The sequence below is a fragment of the Carcharodon carcharias genome, chromosome 3, assembly GCF_017639515.1.
Source record: "Carcharodon carcharias isolate sCarCar2 chromosome 3, sCarCar2.pri, whole genome shotgun sequence".
In the NCBI taxonomy this organism is placed as follows: Eukaryota; Metazoa; Chordata; class Chondrichthyes; order Lamniformes; family Lamnidae; genus Carcharodon; species Carcharodon carcharias.
The window spans coordinates 171049459-171070294 of NC_054469.1; the positions used below are offsets into that span (position 1 = coordinate 171049459).

The 20836-nt window shown below is 39.0% G+C and overlaps 1 protein-coding gene across 9 annotated transcripts in view; it reads left to right on the forward strand.

Moving 5' to 3' along the window:
* The window catches only part of LOC121275778 (triple functional domain protein-like), a 650960-nt gene that overhangs the window by 373314 nt on the left and 256810 nt on the right, over positions 1 to 20836 (forward strand). For all 9 annotated transcript variants that reach the window (XR_005942563.1, XM_041183384.1, XM_041183386.1 and 6 more), the window contains 7 exons: positions 1062 to 1176; positions 12071 to 12186; positions 15761 to 15883; positions 16687 to 16875; positions 16977 to 17092; positions 17516 to 17582; positions 18281 to 18390. Coding sequence is in view for 8 of the 9 variants with exons in the window: in XM_041183384.1 (XP_041039318.1) it covers positions 1062 to 1176; positions 12071 to 12186; positions 15761 to 15883; positions 16687 to 16875; positions 16977 to 17092; positions 17516 to 17582; positions 18281 to 18390 (836 nt within the window). In the remaining variant the exon portion in view is untranslated. The remainder of the gene's footprint in view (positions 1 to 1061; positions 1177 to 12070; positions 12187 to 15760; positions 15884 to 16686; positions 16876 to 16976; positions 17093 to 17515; positions 17583 to 18280; positions 18391 to 20836) is intronic.

Genomic DNA, 20836 nt, shown 5'->3' on the forward strand with positions numbered 1-20836 from the left:
TTATGTACTGACGAGCTTGGATTTGACATGGTAGACTGATATAGAACAGGGTCAACGTTTCATAACATAACCTGGCTTTGAGGATTCTGCATCAGCATAAGATTTTATATTGGTAGCCACGTAATATTATTTAACAGATCACCACCAAAATAGACCCTGGTGGAGCTAGTACGGCTAAATGTAATTTAGCAGTTCTGTGTTAGCTATAATCCACAAAGGACCATAGGCATCTCCCTCCATTAGATGGAAACAATTGGTTATGTAGATTGAGGGACATGACTTCACATCAAGCATGGGGCAAGGCAAGGGGGCAGGCCTCCATAAAGTACTACGGCCAGTACAGGAGTTGAACCTGTGCTGCTAGTGCCATTCTGCACCACATTCTACTCAACTTGCCAATCCCAACCCTCTAAGGACAGGTCTATTCTCACAAGGATTTAAGTATTTCTAGGTGGGCTGCAGGTGTAAGGAGCTCCTTGAATACACCACCATCTATCCATAAAATATGTGTACTATCCTTCTGACCAGAACATGGATAAAAAGTTTTAGCAGTGGCTGCTTCTCTCTCTACAAACCAACTTCATAGGTGCAAAGCCCTGTTTCCAGATACTACCAGCAGCTGTTGCTTCAAATCTCAGAGCTGCCTCATCAATCAAAAAATGGACATCTGTTTTCAGCATATTGGAAGGATCTAAAACTAGCAGCCAGTCACCTTATTCTGCTCGATGCCCACTTCAGCAAGGAAGGATGCTCTGTACCATATCTGTTGATAGTGAATCCAGGTCCCTGTGTGAGAAGTTTTGGTAAAGACCCCTACATGCCTTGAGTCTGGCTCCTCTTCCATGGTATTGGGAATGAGTATTTTAGATTATCCCTTGAATTTTATTAATACTGTTAATTTTTGATAATTTGTAATCAAATGCCATGTGAGCATGAATCGTTTAAAGTGGTTAGATATCTTTACATGGGGACAAGAGTAAAATTGTGCTTGAGTGCAAGATTTGAGCTAAACAAGTGACATTTACTTTCTATGTTTAATTTTAGTTAACCTTTTCTTATAGGCCTGCACTTTAGCAAGGAGGAATGCTGATGTTTTCCTGAAGTATCTCCATAGAAACAGTGTCAACATGCCAGGAATGATGAGTCATGTCAAAGCACCTGAACAGCAAGTAAAAAGTAAGACCTTGTTACTGCAGACAGAAACTAGGTCTTTATCATAGAATCACAGAACAAGGCCATTTGATCCATCATGCCTCAGCTGGCTCTTAAACAGAACTTGTGTCTAGTCCCTCACATCCATTTTTTGTTTATAACCCTGTAAGTTCCTCATTCTTAAATATCTGCCTCTCAATTGCCTTCTGGAATTATGGAATCATCATCTACCATCTTTTTAGGTAGAATGGTCCAGATTCCACCAACTATGAGTAAAAACATTTCTGCTATTCTCCCCTCTAGATCTTTTGAATATGTGACCTCATAACTTAAGGCTCCCATCCATGGGAACATTGTTAAACCTCCTCTGTACCTTTTCTTAGGCCTTTACATCTTTTCTTAAGTGTGGTGTTCAGAATATTCCACTGTACTCCAGCAGAGGCCTAACCAGTGATTTATAAAGTTCTAGTACGAACTTTTGCTTTTGATGTTCTACCCTTCTCTGTAAACTCAAGTAATCCATCTACTTTTTGAAACACCTTATTTATGAAATTGCCATATCATCTTTAAGGATTTGTCTACATGAATGTGATGGTCTCTCTACTCATCTAGACTTATGAAAATTGTGCCATTTATAGTATACTTTTTTATATTAGACCTCCCAAAGTGCTTCAATTCATACTTCTCTGTATTCAATTTGACCTGCCGTACTTCTGACTGTCTCACCATCCTATCTATGTCACCTTGGAGCCCAAAACTATCGTAATCACTATCTATTACCTTGTCAAGTTTCATATCACCTGAACATTTTATAATACTGGTCTCTGTTTATATTGTTTATAAAAAGTGGAAATAATAGACCCAAAACTGACTCTCAGGGATACCACTGCAATTCCCTTATCGTCCGAAAAACTTACATTCACCCACCACTGTCACTTGGCAATTTTGTAACCCTACCACCACTTTCCTCTTAAATCCCCGAGTGTCCATCTTCTTAAAAAACCTCTTATGTGGCACTTTGTCTTCCAAAAGTCTATATGTACATCTACTACACTATCTTGATCAGAATTCAAACAAGTTAGTCATACATAATTTTTCTTTAACAAATCCATGTTGACCTTCTTTAGTTAGCCTGTACTTTTCAAAATGAAAGTTTAATTTATCCCTGATAATGGTTTACATAACTTCTCTAGCACTGGTTTGCCTCTCTCTTTTCTTCAATAGTGGTAGGGGGTAACATATTAACCTGGATAGAAGATTGGCTGGCTGGCAGAAAACAGAGTATGCATAAATGGGTCTTTGTCTGATTGGCAGGATGTGATGAGTGGAGGCTTGGTCGGGCCTCAACTTTTTACAATTTACATCAATGACTTAGGTGAGGGGAGCGAAGGCATGGTAGCTAAATTTGCAGATGGCACAAAGATAGGTAGGAAAGTATGTTGTGAAGAAGACATAAGGAGTTTGCAGACAGGTATAGATAGGTTGAGAGAGTGGGCAAAAATCTAGTAGATGTATAATATGGGAAAGTGCGAAGATGTTCACTTTGGCAGGAAGAATAAAAAAGCAGAGTATTACTTAAGCAGAGAACGACTACAGAATTCTGAGTTGCAGAGGGATCTATGTGTTCTCGTGCATGAGTCACAAAAAGTTAATGTGCAGGTACAGCACGTAATCAAGAAGGCTAATGGAATGCTATCCTTTATTACGAGAGGAATTAAACATAAACATAAGGATGTTGTACAGGGCGTTGGTGAGGCCACAACTGGAATACTGTGTGCAGTTTTGATCTCTTTATTTAAGGAAGAATGTAAATGCATTGGAGGCAGTTCAGTGGAGGTTTACTAGATTGTTACCTGGAATGAGCTGGTTGTCTTATGAGGAGTTGGACTGGATGACTTGATTAAAGTATATAAGATCCTGAATGGTCTTGACAAGGTGAATTTGGAAAGAGTATTTCCTGTTGTGGATGAGTCCAGAACTAGGGGGGCACTGTTTTAAAATTAGGGCTCGCCCTTATAGGACAGAGATGAGAACTTTTTTCTCTGACGGCTGTGAGACTTTGGAACTCTGTGCCTCAGAAGGCATTGGAGGCAGGGTCACTGAATATTTTTAAGGCAGAGGCAGATAGATTCTTGTAAGGCAAGGGAATCAAAAGTTATTGGGGGTAGATGGGAATGTGGAGTTTGAAACACAAACAGATTAGCCATGATTTATTGAATGGTGAAGCAATTTCAAGGGGTCGATTGGCCCCCAACTTCTATTTCGTTTGTAACATTGGCAACCCTTCAGCCCTCTGGCACTACTCAAAAATCAATGAGGATTTAAAGATTGTGATCAGTGCCTCTGCATCATTGGAATCATATAGTGGTTACAGCACAGAATGAGACCATTCAGCTCATTGAGTCCGTGTCCATTCTCTGCAACAGCAACTCAGTTAGACCCACTTCCCTGCCCTTTCCCCATTGCCCTGTAATTGTTTTTTCTTTGGGTGCATATCCACTCCTGTTTTGAAAGCCATGATTAAATTTGCCATCACCACAAGCTCAGGCAGTGCATTCCAAGATCCTAACCACTTGCTGCATAAAATTTTTCTCATGTCACCATTGCTGCTTTTGCCAATCACCTTAAATTGGTGTCCTTAGGCTCTCAAGCCTTCTGCCAATGGGAACAGTTTCTCTCTATCTTTTCTGGCTAGACCACTGTAATTTTCTAACAAATCTCCTCTCAACATTCTCTTCTCTAAAGAGAACAACTCCAGCTTCTCCATTCTGTCCAAATAACTGAAGTCAATCATCCCTGGAATCACTCTCGTAAATCTTCTCTGTACCATCTCTAAAACCTTCACAAAGTGCGGTGCTCAGAATTGGACACACTATTCCAGTTGAGGCTAAATGAGTGTTTTATATAAATGTTCATACTTCCTTGCTTTTGCCACTCTATCCCTCTGTAAAGCACAGGACCCCATAAGCCTTTTTAAACACTTCATCAACCTGCTGTGCCATCTTCGAAGATTTATACCACATTTACGTAAATATTTCTCTGTTCTTGCACCCCCTTTAGAATGGTAAAAATGTATTTCATATTGCTTGGCCTCATTCTTCCCAACAAAATGTATCACTTCACACTTCTCTGCATTAAATTTCATCTGACTTAATCAAATGACTTAAAAACAAATTGTCTTTTACAAATCTGTTCTAGCTTTCCTTAATTAATCCACAATTGTCCAATTGACCGTCGATTTTGTACCAGATTGTCATTTGTAAAAGCTTTCCTACTACTAAGTTTTGAACTGTTTTGCCCGTGATTGCTGGGTTTATCATTCCACTGTTGTTTGCAAATCTCTACCCTCTGGCACCATATCTGTATCTAAGGAGGATTGGAAGATTACGGCCAGTACCTCCTACACTTTTCCACCCTTACTTCCATCAGCATCCTCCGTTGAATCCCAGGTGGTCCTGGTGACTTATCAACTTTTAGTAAAGCCAGCCTTCCTAATATCTCTTCATTAATTTTTATTCCATCCAGTATCTCAACTATCTCCTCTTTCAACTATGACTTTGACTGCATCTTCTTCCTTGGTAAAGACAAATGCAAAGTACACATTTAGTATCTCAGCCATGCCCGGTGCCTCCATGCATTGATCTTTTTTTGGGTCCCTAATTGACTACACCCCTCCTCTTATGACCTTTTTACTACTTATATGCATTTAGAAGACTTTTGGATTCTTGTTTATGTTAGCTGCCAGCCTCTTCTCAGACTTTCTCTTTGCCTTTCATTTCCTTTTTTGCCTTTACTCTGAACTTTCTATATTCAGCCTAGTTCTCACTTAAATTATCAGCCATACACTTTTTTCAACTTCATTTTACTCTCTAGCTTTATCATATCCTGGGAGTTTTGGTTGCCCTAACTATCCCACTCATGGGAATTTACCTCGGCTGTCCCTGAAACATCTTTTTAAAGCCAACCCGTTGTTCCCTTGCTGTTTTATCTGTCAATCTTTGATTTTAGTGTACCTGGTTCAGATCTGTTTTCATACTACTAGAATTTTCCCCCCTCCAATTAAATATTTTTACTCAAGATTGCTCCTTATTCTTGTACTTAGCTAACCTAAATTATGATCATTGTTCCCTAAACTTTTCCTTCCTGACTCTTGATCCAACTGACCCATCTCATTCCTCAGAACCAGATCTAACAATGCCTCATCCCTCATTGGGCCGGAAACCTACTGGTGAAGAAAATTCTCCTGAACATATTTCAAAACGCTTCCCCCTTTCTGCCCTTTACAGAATTACAATCCCAGCCTATATTTGAACGATTAAAGTCCCCCATTATTACTACTATATAGTTTTGCATCTCTCTGTAATTTGCTTGCCAGTTTGCTCCTCTGTATGTTTCCCACTATTTGGTGAGCTATTGAAAACACCCAGTAGAAGCTATTCCACCTCGATCTTACCAACTTTCAGTAATGCTAATTATTTGAACTTGCCTTCTCTATCTATTACTATATTGTGCATAGCTTCCCTCTGTTCTTTTAGTGTAACCTTTACATCATCCACTTCCTTTGTGAAGACAGTTGCAAAGTGCTTATTGAATACCTTAACCACATCTTTTGTATCTACATGAAGATTTTCTTTGGGCCCTCAATGCCCCAATTTTTCCCCAGCTAACTGCTTACGCTTTATATGTTTGTAAAACATTTTTGGCTTCAATTTAATGTTGCTTACTAATCTTTTCTCAAAATCTCTCTCTGTCTCCTGTATTAACTTCTTCACCCCAATCCTGTACTTTGCATACTCTTCCTGGTTATTAACTGAATCCTTCACCTGCTTTTTGTCATAAGATTCCTTTCTCTGTTCTATTTTAACTTTTATTTCCTTTTGTCATTCAGGGCATAATAACTTTCAATGTCCAACTTTTCCCTTCAAAGGAATCTGCCTAGTTTGTACCTGATCTGCCTTTTCCCTGAATACCCTCCATTGCTCCATTATTGCTTTACCCTGCAATCACCTTTTCCCATCTACCTGTGCCAGATCCCTCCTTAAATCACGAATTCATACACACCCAGTTGAACATTTTTCCCTTTGTTTTTTGTTTGGGCTTTTTTCCTAATTAAGATGGTTTAAAACGAATTATGTTGTGGTCACTGTTAGCTAAGTGATTTCCTTCTGTATCACACACCACTTGCCCTACTTCATTTCCCAGAACCAGATGCAACACTGCTTCCTTCCTCGTGGAACGGAGACATTGGATATTAAAATTCTCCTGTGTGCATATTAAAAATTAAAAATATTAAATGTTCCTCTCCTTCCCCTCATTAACACCATGCTTTTTCCCAACTTATATTTAGGTAATTAAAAGTCTTCTAATATTAGTACTCAATTTTTCTTATACACCTTAGAAATTTACCAACAAATGTCCTCATTGAACTTTTCAATGTTTGGGACACTATTTTTAAAAATCCACATAATAACGTAAAAGCTCCTGCCCTGTTGCTTAGCTCATGCAAAATAAATTCAGTCCGAGAACCATTTAGTATATCCTTTTTATTTAAAACTGTAATATCCCTAACCAATACTACCATGTGGCTCTTGTTTTTTCTGCTCTAGAATTTCTGTCTACTTGGTAACCAGGAATATTAAGAACCCGGCCTATTTTTGAGCCATCTCTCTGTTAATGAAACCACATCGTAATTCCATGTCACAAAAACAGAAAATGCTTGAAAAACTCAGCAGATCTAGCAGCATCTGTGGAGAGAAAACAGAGTTAACATTTCAAGTCCGTATGACTCTTCTTCAGAGCTTCATAATGCTTCACAATTCCATGTGGCAATTTGTGCACGATGCTCACCAGCCATATTAATTACACTACATAAATCAATGTACTTTAATACCTCCTTTGCCAATTTTGATATTATTCTCTACCTGGCTCCTGCAGTTTTTGGCTTATTTTTCATTTTACTGTTATTTATATCGCTCTGTTCTCTGAACTCATTCCTGTTTCTTTTGCTTTACCTCCTCCCGTCAAGTTGGTTTAAACCCTTCCCAGCATTACTAGTTAACTTCTCAGCAAGAACATTGGTCCTAGCTTTGTACAGTTGCAGTTTCAGAACCATGTGCCTGTGTCTCTATTGAATTCTCAACAACCACTGCATTGTTGATCTCTTTCCCTTGTGCAGTCAAGTCTTCTATGGTGCTGGTGGTTTAATTCTTACTGCATTCCACCAAAGAGTCATCACCCTCCTCGGTATTCAAATCTTTTAAACAGTTAGTGAGCTCCACTACTTGTATATTTCTCCGATCCAGTGTGGTGGCCACTCCCACTCTCACTTCTGCACTTTTAGGCGCTGTGGGTGATCACCTCTTGGAGAATAGGTTTGAAGAAACTCTCAGGTTTCCAGATGCACTGTAGTGACTCACGCTGCTCCCCAAGCTCCAAAGCTCAGAACTTGAGCCCGGACAACTCGCGGCACTTTCTGTACATGTGATTATCTAGGATGCATGAAGTGTTCTGGAGTTCCGAGATAGAACAGGGTGTGCCCACAGCAGATATTGGCTAGCTAGTAGTCAATCCACTGACCTTAAAATCACTGATACCCTAACTATTAAAATACTTGACACTGAATTCTCAAAAGCTTTAAACAGATGTCTAAGGCATTGAGGCACTGACCTATAAAAAAATCTAGGAAACTGACCTCTGAGTTTCTAAAATAGTTGAATGATAACTAAAGACAATGGAAATTGTATCTAATAAAGCTAAAACACAATGAAACTATGATGAAGTGAATTTCAACAGTGAAAAAGAAAGTTTAATAAAACAAACTTAACACTGACTGGTTATCCACAAGTACACTACCTCTGTGACAGTGGCATCATTTTGAATTTCTTTCTCAATTTTCCACAGTCAGTTTGCACTCTGATTCTGACTCTTTCCTTTTGCACTATTTTCCCAAAGGCTCATTCTGTTTCCCTTCAGTCTTGTCCTCTGCACTCTCATTGACTCTTGCACTCTTTGCCTTCATAGGTGCCTTCTCTGCTCTCACTGACTCTTGCACGGTTTCCCTTCAGCCACTTTTTTCGCTTTCACTGACTCGAAGTGCTTCTCCTCGAGTTCTTTTCGCTTTTACTGACACTCACATTTCTTCCTCTCAGACTCACCCTCTCTGCTCTCACTGACTTTCACACTGTTTCCCCTCAGACTCACTCCCCACTCTTGCTGACTCCCACGCTGTTCTTCTTCAGTTGCACGCTCTCGCTGACTCTTGAATTGCTCCCTCTGACTCTCTATCTGTTGGTCCATCATGTTGACTCCCCTTAAGCTTGTTCTCTTCATTCTCTTTTTATGTAATGTTTTGCAGGGCTAGAGGGGCAATAATCTGAGCTAATCTGCATCAGGAGAAAGTCTGCGATGGATGTTTATCTTTTGATTTAGCCATTAATGACAAAATTTAGAATTTGTATTATATTGAGACATATTTAATATATCAGAGTAGAATCAAATTTAGTTGTTAATGACATATGACATAGCTCAGATTTCTTCATATTTGTTCATTGCAAGTACCTGAGAAATTGTGTATTATTGCTAAACTTAAGAATCAAATTAAGCTGTGATGCTGAAGACCTGTGCTCCAGAACCATCCCTACCACTAGCCAAGCTGCTGTCCTATATGTACAAAACTGGCATTTACCTAATAGTGTGGAAAATTGTCCAGGAAAGTACTATGCACAAAAGGCAGGATAAATCCAACCTGACCAATTTCTACTCCAGCAATTTCCTCTTAACCACCAGCATAAAAATTGACAAAGCACCATCAAGCAGCATTTACAAATAACCTGCTCATTGATGCTCAGTTTCAGTTCTTTCTGGACTATTCAGTTCCAAAGCTCATTGTAGTCTTGGCCTAAACATGGACAAAGGAGCTGAATTCCAGTGATGAAATGAGAGAGCCAAGCTCCCTTGACACCAAGGGAACATTCAATCCAGTGTGGTACCAAGGAACCCTAGCAAAATTTATGTCAATGGAAATTGGGGTGGGGGGTAAACTCTCCTCTGATTGGAGCCATGCCAGACACAAAGGAAGATGATGTGGTTGTTGGCACCAGTCATCTCAGCCCCAGGCCATGTGGAAGTTCCTTAGGGCAGCATTCCAGGCCCAACTATTTTCAACTGCTTTGTCAGTGTGCCTATCTCCATCACAAGGCCAGAGTTTTGCTGCTTGCCAATAATTGTACAGTGTTCAGTTCCTTTTGCAATCCTTGAGCTAATAAAACAGTGCATGTCTGTATGCTGCAAGACTGGACAACAATCAGGTTTATACTGGTAAGTGGCAGATTAACATTCATGCCAAGCAAGAGCCAGGCAATGGCCATCTTCAGCAAAAGGGAGTCAAACCACTTCCTCTTGATATTAAATGGTATTAGCATCACTGAATCCCCTACCATCAACATTCTGTGATCACCATTTATCAGAAATTCAACAGGACCAAGCTGGTGGCTACTAGAATATACCAAAAACTTCTAATGGTCCATGGCTGTGTCTCCCCCTCTGTCCCCTGCAAAGCCCAAATCAGAAATGTGATGGAATACTCTATACTTGCTTGGATGGTTATAGCTTTAACAACATTAAAGAAAGTTCACACTATCGAAGCCAGTGCACAATGCTTGATCAGCACTTCATCCACTAGCCTAAGTATCTACCCACTCCAATACCATTGTATCCTGGGCTGCAGTGTATTATCTATAAGATTGACTGCAGCATGTCACCATAGCTTTTTCAGTATCTCCTAATTTTGTGACCTGCCTAGCTGACAAGGGCTGCAGGTGCTTAGGAACACCATCACCCCCAAATCACACACTGTCTTGGATTAGATGTATATTCTATTTCATTTTTTTGGGCCATATCCACTGTCTCTCCTGCTGTTCCTTTTTTTTGTCATCAAATATGATAACCCCAGCAGTTAACTTTGTGTCCAGACTATTTAGAAAGATTAGAAATTACTTTGGCAGAAGTATATAGGATTCCAATGAACACTTTCACCCATAAAAACAAAAAACTGCGGATGCTGGAAATCCAAAACAAAAACAGAATTACCTGGAAAAACTCAACAGGTCTGGCAGCATCGGCGGAGAAGAAAAGAGTTGATACTTTCACCCATAGTTTGACATTGCACCTCTTACAAATACTTTCTGTTTCTTGTTATTTTCAGCTGGTTTGTAATGCTGTGCCATATTCCTCTGGTGTTTTGGACAAATTTCATTTTAAAATCTTCCAACTGAACTGAACTTTCTGAAACCCTAAAGTGTGCAATATACTGGGGAGTGTCACTATTCACTTTAACTGTAACATACTTAAAGAAGTCAGGCAGCACTTTTTCCTTCGAAATCCAATGTTAAACACGTCTCTTTGTTGTTGTTATTGTTAGGTATTACTTTTGACTATTTCTAGCCCTGCAGAACCTCACCAGTGGCTAGTGGTTCTTTCTTGACAATAGCAATGCCCCACAATTTCCTTCCTAACCACCACAGCATCCTAGGCTATACATGATAAGTACAGGAACTCACCAACGCTCCTTAGACAGCACCTTCCAAACCCACGACCACTACCTTCTAGAAGGACAGGGGCAGCAGACATGTGGGAACACCACCACCTGGTAGTACCCGTGAAAGCCCCTCACCATCCTGACTTGGAAATGTGTTACGGTTGCTTCACTGTCGCTGGGTCAAAATCCTTGAACTCCCTCCCTAACAGCACTGCGGGTGTACCTACACCACGTGGACTGCAGCAGTTCAGGTAGGCAGCTCACCACCACCTTCTCAAGGGCAATTAGAGATGGGCAATAAATACTGGCCCAGCCAGTGATGCCACATCCCATAAATGAATTTTAAAACATGACCTGGTCACAAGATTTGCCTGTCATATGCCACCCATAATTGTCAAGCAATGGTCACACTCTCTTCAAAATCGTCTATAATACTGTGCTGGGTATATGACAGAATGATAAGTTAATATTTCTATGCAATACTTCTAGAAATATATATTTATTAAATACTTGAACTATTTTATCTTTAATGGCATGTTTTATCTTTTGCCATTCTAACTTCTCAAACTGTTTTTATAGATCTGATAAAGGAAGTTCTATACCTTTTAGTATTATGCTTAACATCTTCAGTTGTACCCACCTTTCATATTCTCACTGTACTTCTGATATTGCTTGTCACTTTTAGCAACTTCCCATATTCCTCCCAGACCACACATACATTTTATCCTACAATCTTGGTGTAGTTTCCTTTTCATTTTAATTCCCATATGATTGGCATGTTCATTCATTTTAGAGGATGTTTCCTAAGTAATTTTTCCAGCATACAACATCTTTATCTTACAAAAAATTTTAAGAACAGTTCACATTACCTGTCTCCAGCAGCTTACCTCCTGTTTACTCTGTTGGTGTCAGAGCAAGATATCAGCTATGCTCACTCTTCCTGTCTCATTCTGGTCTCTCTGTAAACTTCTCCAGCTCTTCAACCCTTCCCCTTAAGCTCTGCATTCCTCTGACTCTGCCCTCTTGTGGACTTTCCTCCCTCTCGATCACAGCCTTCAGCTGCCTAAGTCCATTGCTCTGGAATTTACTCCCTAAACCTCTCAATCACCTCCTCCTTTAACACACTCCTTACAATGTACATCTTTAACCTCCCTTAGTATTTTTGATTACCCTCTTTGAAGTACATGAAATGTTTTTCAATATTACACACTTTATAAAAGCAAGTTGTTATCCTTCCTAGAAATCTGTAGCATACTTACAGTTAATCCCATCCTCTGTCTGCTTGTTAACACTTGCAAATTTCTTTTTCACATTTGAACTCAAATTGGTATAGTCATACAGACTTTCTGAATGTTAATGTGGTAAAATCTTTGCATGTTACAGACATTCTTAATGAGTTATTACAAAGGGAGAACCGGGTGTTGCATTTTTGGACCATGAGGAAGAAGAGACTGGACCAGTGCCAACAATATGTGGTATTTGAGAGGAGTGCTAAACAAGTAAGTAATGTACTTTATTGTGTGTGTGAAGAGATCGTCTTGAATTAATAACATTCAGAATTATTTTTCACTTTTAGGTAAATGGGAAAAAAAAGGAAAATGGATACAAACCTGACGTATTCGGACCAATTTTTTCCCCTTTATAGATTCTAACAGATCTCCTGTGTATTTCCAGTAATTTTTTTAAAAGTTGATTTTCTAGCAATTCCAAATTTTCAATTTTATTTGAAATTCCTTCAATAAGTTTTAACTCCATACGACAATAGAAGTTTTGGATGAAGTAGCGATAGGGAATGTGTTTCTAATTTCTTCTTTCACACTCACCCTGCTTTATATTCTTGACTTAACAACAATTTAACTTTTAAAGAAAAAGCACATGCTTAATGAAAGCATTGTCTTAAACAAGTTGAAATGCGCATGTTTTGAAAATGTCATGGCATTTCATTATGCAGACAATAGAGATGTGCCAGCAATAAAATATTTTACCTGGAAATAAAAATGGGAAATCATGACAGTCAACAGATATACTTTATTTCACATGGTTAGATTGCTCAGAATTATTTGCACTTCACATAAATTATATAATTCAGAATGGGTTAAATTTATGTTAAAATGTTCATTTTACGCAAATAATATGAAAAGTATGTTACACACTAATAGGGAAACTAAGTGTTAATTTAATCATTCTGTAGTTTTTAACTTCTGTAACTTGTTCTGTCTAGTCTAGCAAACAACCCTAACTCTGAAAATAGGTGCCTCCACTAGCAATATAGAATAAAACAGCAAAAGAATGTTTGAAGGGTAAAGTGCACAATCCAGATGTGATTGGCACCAACCTTTGGCATTCGCACTTTGATTAATTTTGAACTGCTAACTTTTATATTATCGGCTTAACTGAATTTCAAGCCTATTGCATAAAGATATCTGTAGCAAAATAATGTACAAGTTATAATATTGCAACTCGCTCTACCTGTAACACCTTCTCGCCTAATAAATGTGATACACTTGACAATTTTTTCTCTTCTGATAAAGCTAAAATGTAGAGAAACCAGCATCAACAAAACATTAGAGATTGTCACATATCTGTGTTAGACATTGTAATAATTCAAATAAAACAGAAAATGCTGGAAACACTCTAAGTCAGGCAGCATCTGTGGAGAGAGAAGCAGCATTAATGTTTCAGGTCGATGACCTTTCATCAGAATTGCGAAAAGTTAGAGATGTAATAGGCTTTGAACACGGGCTGGGTGGGAGAAGGACAAAGGAAGGTCTGATAGGGTGGGTGAGGTTGAATGACAGTAGAATTAGTTTTCCAGGGCCAAAGGGAATGGTGATGGGACAAGAAAAGAAACTAAAGATGTGCCTAGAGCAGGTGTGCTAATGACTGAAAGCAAAAATAAGAGAAAAACTGAAACATGCAAAAAGGAAACAAAATGGGGGGACAGTGTTAAGTATGGAAGGCTTTAAAGTGCCTAACTGAATGACGAGATGCTGTTCCTCAAGCTTACATTGAGCTTCATTGGAACAGTACAGCAGGCCAAAGACAAAGATGTTAGCATGAGAGCAAAGTGGAGAATTAAAATGATAGGCCAACAGAAGCTCAGGGTCATGTTTACAGACTGAATGGAGATGTTAGGCAAGGCAGTAACCCAATCTGCTTTTGGTCTCCCCAGTGTAGTGCAGACCATATTGTGAGCAGTGAGTACCTTATATTAAATTGAAAGCAGTACATGTAAATCACTGCTTCACCTGGAAAGAATGTTTGGGGCCTTGGATGATGAGGAGAGAGGAGGTAAAAGGGTGGGTGTTACATCTCCTACATCTGCATTGAAAGGTGCTGTGGGAAGGGGGATGGGTTGTTGGGAATGATGATGATAGAGTAGTGGACTAGGGTATCATGGAACGGACAGAACCTTCAGAATGCTGAAAGGGTAGAGGAGGGAAAGGTATGGCATCACACTGGAGGTGACGGAAATAGCAGAAAATATGGAGACAGGTGGAGATGGAAGGTGAGGACAAGGGGAATTCTATTGTGGTTCTGGGAGGGAGGGGAAGGGTGGGAAACATGCAGAAACATTTGACGGCCCTGTCAACAAGGATGTGGAGAAAAAAAGACATCTCAGAAATGCTGGTGTTCAAGGTTACATCATTGGTTCAAATGCAATGCAGCTGGAGGAAATGGGAGAATGAAATGGATTCCTTATAAGAAGTGGTGTGTGAGGAAGTGTAGTTGAGGTAGCTGTGGGAGTCAGTAGGCAAACACTTTTTACCTTTTCCCATTCAGAAGGGACTGTTTTCTCCGTGATACCCTGGTCCCTGGTGAAAGATAGAGTACAACACGCTGCAAAGGAAATATTGCCAAAACAGAAAAGAGAGAGAGACCAGGAATGAATGGCACATGAGATACTAGCAATGAAGGTAGAAAGCGGAAATAAAAACACACCTGAGTGTGATGAAATTGAAAAGAAAATAAAGAATGCATGTAGGCAAGCTAAAGAGAAATGGTATAATAAGGTGCGTGATAAAGTATTGCAGCTGGAAAGAAATCACAAAATGAGAGTTGTGCTCTAGAAAGTGAAATCCTTGATAGATAGAAAGAAAGGGTTAACAGCAGATAGTGGATGCATAAAAGACAAAGATGGTAAGATTTTATGCAGCAGTAGAAAGGTGGACGGAATGTGTAAATGAATTGTATGATGATCCAAATCGAGGGAGACCTCATGATATTGAGGCAAATGAAGGGCCAAACATTATGATATCAAAGATAAAGAATGCTTTGAAATTGGTGAATACAGGAAAAGCTTCGGGCATAGATTAACTAACAACAAAACATCTAAAAGTTCTTGGAGAAGAGACCCTACAAAATATCATAGATCAAGTAAAATCTAGAAGTTTAGAATATGTATCAAGAATGAACAGCAAAAAGACAAAACATTGTTTGAAGGAATACATTAGAATAAAAGAGTGAAAATTGAAGTGAATGTTGTCACACTGGAATAAGTAGATAAGTTAAAATCAAAATACTGCGGGTGCTGGAAATCTGAAATAATGCAGAAAATGCTGGAAAAACTCAGCAGGCCTAGCAGTATCTGTGGAGAGAGAAACAGAGTTAATGTTTCGAGTCCAATATGACTTCTCTTTGAAAGTAGATAAGTTTGTCTATTTAGGACAAATGATAACAGAAGATGGTAGATGAGATGCCAAAGTAAGAAGAAGGATAGATAGTCAGAAGTCATTTCGTGAAAATGAAGGATATGTTAATGAGGAAAATCAAGCTTGTAACAAAGAAAATACACATAAATGCTACATTCTATCCACTTTCCTGTGTGCCTCAGAAATCTAGACAATAAATAAAGATATGTGGAAGAAAATAGAGGCCTTTGAAATGTGGATGCGAAGACATCTGCTTAAAATTCCATATGCAGATCACAAGACAAATAAAGAGATGCTCAAAGTTGCAAAAGCACAAATAATTCTAAAAATTGACATCCAGAAAAAAAATGTCAGTTTTCAGGCATTTGATCAGAGCTGAAATGGCCTTGCTTGTGACACAGTAAACTTCAATTATTTGTAGGCTTTGGAGTGGATCCATGATACTGGAGAGTTCTATCTGTCCACACACACATCCACAGGCTCCAGCATTCCACATACTCAAGAGCTTTTAAAAGAACATGAAGAGTTCCAAATTACTGCAAAGGTAAGCAAGATGCCTGGGTTTGAAAGAATGATGTACATTTAGTCCATATGTGGAGCAAAGTCGGGAAGTCTACTTTGCCCTAAGTGATTTGAATAGCATTTTGAGCGATGTCACCATTTTCAACTGAACCCAAGATAGGATAACAGGTAGAATAGGACTATGGAAAAAGTTCAAGGGCATTTATGTCTATTTGCACTTTCTAGTGGATGTAGTATAATTACCACCAGACTTAATGATATTTGAAGACATAACATCATCATCATTCCTTATTAATTCTTGCTTTTTTTGCTTAGTTCTGCTCTTGTGCTGTTATGCGCAAGGTTATATTTAAGTGTCATACAACTTATCTCCATCTTGGCATTTTTTTTTAAATGGCCTTGTATGAAAATAGTACCTTTACACAGCCCATGATATTAATGATTTAATATATGGTACTCTTACACAGAGTGACCTAATATTTACACTTGAGTTGGCATAGCTGTAATATAAGGGTATTGGGCATAGCAAGGGTTAATATAGGACTGGGAAACAGTACGCCCACAGTGTGATGTTAAGAGATTAGTGTCAATTGTGGACTGGACTGAGACCTGTGTAGAAGCAAGCATGGAGTTAGCTCATAGCTTGGGCTATGCCCTGTATATATGTACATAGTTATGTGTTATCAATAAACACTTAATGTACAACCATACAAGACCCAGAACCTCTTTGTGAGACCTACTGAACATACAATTTACAGCAATGTCTATTCTTAAAAAGAAAATTTCAATGCCAACACCTTAAATTCGGTTGAACCTTCTTTCTAGCAAACCAAAGATCGGGTGAAACTGTTGATACAACTGGCCGATGGCTTTTGTGAAAAAGGGCACTCCCATGCAGTGGAAATCAAAAATTGGGTCACAGCAGTAGATAAGCGTTATCGAGATTTTTCCCTTCGCATGGAGAAATATCGTGTAGCATTAGAGAAAGCACTTGGAATCTCAGACTCCAAAGGGGTAAGTTAACATGGCAACCAGGGATTATGTTATTTTATTTCCAATATCTTTCGCACATGCATAGAGAACTTATGTACTGTTTTCTGCACCTCCCAATGCAGAGCAAAGACTTACAATTAGACATCATCCCGGCAAGTGCTCCTGGTTCAGAGGTGAAACTCCGTGATGCTGCACATGAGCTGAATGAAGAAAGGCGTAAATCAGCTCGCAGGAAAGAGTATGTTTTGATTTCCTTAAAATTTTAATTGAGTTTTCCAGTTTTAATGTAAGAAAATTAATTATATTTAATTGTTTTACAGAACCTACTCCTTTTACAACTTCACCAATCTATAGTCATGAATGTAGACACATGAATGTTAACTAAGTTTGAAAGCATCGTAATTTTTTTTGTAAAATGGAAAGGATATTCCATAAGGAAGACATGTTAGTTTGGGTACTATTGCTGACATGTACTATGTTGTATTTTCTGCTTTAAGTTCTGTATAATTTGTGCAATAATGCAACCTTTAAATGCCTATACACAGGTTTGGTTTCTCTAAGTCTGGGTAGGTAGTTTAGAATTGATTAAGATTACTTTTAAACAGTGAACAATGTTAATAATTATAAATCTTAATGAAGCAACCTATTGCCTTATCCTCAGATTTATTATGGCTGAACTGATCCAAACTGAAAAAGCTTATGTACGAGATCTTCGAGAGTGTTTGGAAGTAAGTTTCTCTTATTATAACTGGGCATACTTCTAGAAATGATGTACAATGTGGCAGAAATCCTGCAACTCCGTTGTCTTTGCCAGTTATTGATTGAATACTATGTTTAATGATTTTTAAAAACAGGGCCGATATTAAAAATTAGCTTAAAAACAAATAATTAAATTTTGTATATATTTATTCCCATGTTTTATTTTTTTAAAAATCAGTTAAAGCTAAAGTACTGCACAAATATGCACTATTTTTGAAAACTTCTAGTCAACATAATTTTAGCAATAGTAAGAGTAATTTTGTGGAAGTATTTTTTTCTTGGCATTTGTCCGCCTTATTGTAAATAAACCAGGCTGTCATGTATTGGTACCATAAATTCCTGCATTTGGAGATCTAGATCTTGCTTACAAACTTAAAACTATTGATAAAGTGTGAATTATTCGAAGCAGCGTGCTTTAAACCTTATCAAGTATAACTCTGAGAAGAATAAAGAGTAATCCTTCTGTCCTTTAACAGGGAAAATATTTTTTTTCAGGGTAATTTTCTTTAACCCATTTGAGAGAGAGAGACACCATTTTCATTGGAAGTTTCTAAAATTCTTAGTTGTAAAATAGCTAATGATGTTTCACCCTTGTAAAGATGTAACTGCTAACAATTAGTGTGTTCAGTGTATGGTCCTCAAAAATGTTTTTCTCCTTCCAAACTAGACATATCTCTGGGAAATGACGAGTGGTGTAGATGAAATTCCACCTGGGATTGTAAATAAAGAGCATATAATATTTGGCAACATGCAGGAAATCTATGAGTTCCACAATAAGTAAGTAAGCCTAATATATGATGTCACAGTTTTGTTGCACAGCCTACATTCGCAAGTTTTAAGAACAAATTGTAGCATTATCCAGGAGCAATCTGTTTTGCAAAATGTTTCTTGTTTTGGGGGTGAAAATCAGAAGAGATTTATGTTTTTGCATTGTCTGTCCAAGAATGCTGAATCCTCACTTCAAAAACTTCAAAATGCTTTGTCAAAGGGTATTGTATTGGAATAGGCCTGCATGCCACATAGAATGGTGCAAGGTCATGTAAATGCCTTACTCTACTGAATTACCTGATTGCAATCATACTGCGAAAAGTTGCTCAAGGTCAGGTGGGCTAATTTCCAAATCTGCGAACACACTTGGCAACACAGAAGATTTTTAGAATTATTTAGAACATTATGCCAATTGATTTGCTTGAAAACATTCTGCACTTGAACATGATCTTGTAGTCCTATTAACACACAAGGGTACGAACGGATTATTATCACCAAATTTGATATGGACCTCGTTTTTGTCAAACTCAGTTAATTGAGGGATGTGTTTCTCTTCTCGTAGAAGTAATCAGTCGAATGTTATCGCAGGGCCATTGGATCCCATCAGGACCATATAAGAGCCCCAAGCCCACATCTGCTGGCAAGGAGACCAGCAGCATAATCTTCCAGGAGACAGCTTCCTAATTGGCTGCTTCCACGTCCAACATCCTATTAATGAAAGCGGACAAGGTTCCAAGGTTGCAGGCCCAATCATAAGGCTGGTACCTCCAGCATAGGAGCCTCAACATGGAGGTTCTTTCGCTAGCCTCCAGAGAAGATAAAGATTAAAGGTTCCTGAAGCCAGTAGGGCCTCCCTGAGATCAGACATGGCTCCAATTGCTGCCTTTCAACACTGTAGCCTTGCCACCTCCAATGAGCTGGCAGTCTCCGCATGCAGTGAGAGGGCTGCTCCACCAATGAGAAAGTTCTGACGATGGCACAGAATTGCCTCTAATGGAGGTTTTAACTACCATAATTGGCAACCTTTCTCTGTGGAGCAGACAGCCGACCCTTTTCGCAGCCTGCCTCTGGCAAGTTCCCAAGTTATGGGCATGTGTGGGGAACAGTCCTGATGTGGCTCCTCCCTATTTACTCAGACCCTCATCTCTAACCTTGTCTCCACAGGACTGGGAAAATACAGCCCAATAGCTTTTTAACACCCAGAAAATTGAAGGCTTAGTTAGATTGTAATCCAAGTATTTATCCATCGTCTGACATTGGATTAATTAAAAATAATGAATGAGAAGGAACTTTCCATCCGTGATTGCAAACACCCTCAATATTGCCCTGAACTAAAGCTTAATTGAAAAACTACCTATTACGTAATGCGGGTGCAAAATGCACATTTTCAAATTATAAGCAACAGGTTTTCTTTAGTGTATCAAGCACAGGGAAGAAATTAACACCGAGCAGTAATAGGAGAAGTAACTAACGACAGAGTTGAAGGGATAGCCAAGCTGTTCCAGTACAACAATAACACGGGCATCTACCTGGCAATGTGGTAAATTGAACAGCAGAAAATTGAAAAGCAAAACAAGTCCAACCTGGCCAATCACAGCCCTATCAGCCTATTCTCGATGATCAGTAACGTGATTGAAAGAATCATTAACAGCACTAACAAGTGGCACTTGTTTAGCAATAATCATCTCACTGACGCTCAGTTTGGCTTCCATGGGGGTCACTCAGCTCCTGACCTTATTACAGCATTGGCTCAAACATGGACAAAAAAGTTGAACTCCAGAGGTGAAGTGAGAGTGACTGCCTTTGACATCAAAGCAGTATTTGACCAAGTGTGGCATCATGGAGCCCTAGCAAAACTAGAATCAATGGGAACCAGGGAGAAAACTCTCCAATGGTTGGAATGATACCTAGCACAAAGGAAGATGTTTGTGGTTGTTGGAGGTCAGTTGTCTCAATACCAGGATATCACTGCAGGTGTTCCTCATGATACTTCCTAGTCCCAACCATCTTCAGCTGCTTCACCAATGACCTTCCTTCCATCATAAGGTCAGAAGTGGGGATGTTCACGGATGATTACACAATGTTCAGCACCATTCAGGATTATTCAGCTACTGAAGTAGTCCATCTCCAAATGCAGTAAGACCTGGAAAATATCTAGGCTTGATCTGACATGTGGTAAGTAACATTCATGCTATACTTTTTTTATCTATTCATGAGATGTAGTCATCAGTGGCTAGGCCAGCATTTATTGCCCATCCCTAATGGCCCTTGAGAAGATGACGGTGGGCTGCCTTCTTGAGCCACTGCAGTCCATGTGGTGTAGGTATACGCACAGTGCTGTTAGGGAGGGAGTTCCAGAATTGTGAGGCAACGGCTGTGAAGGAATGGTGATATATTTTCAAGTCAGGGTGTTGAGTGGCTTAGAGGGGAACTTCCAGGTGATGGTGTCCCCATA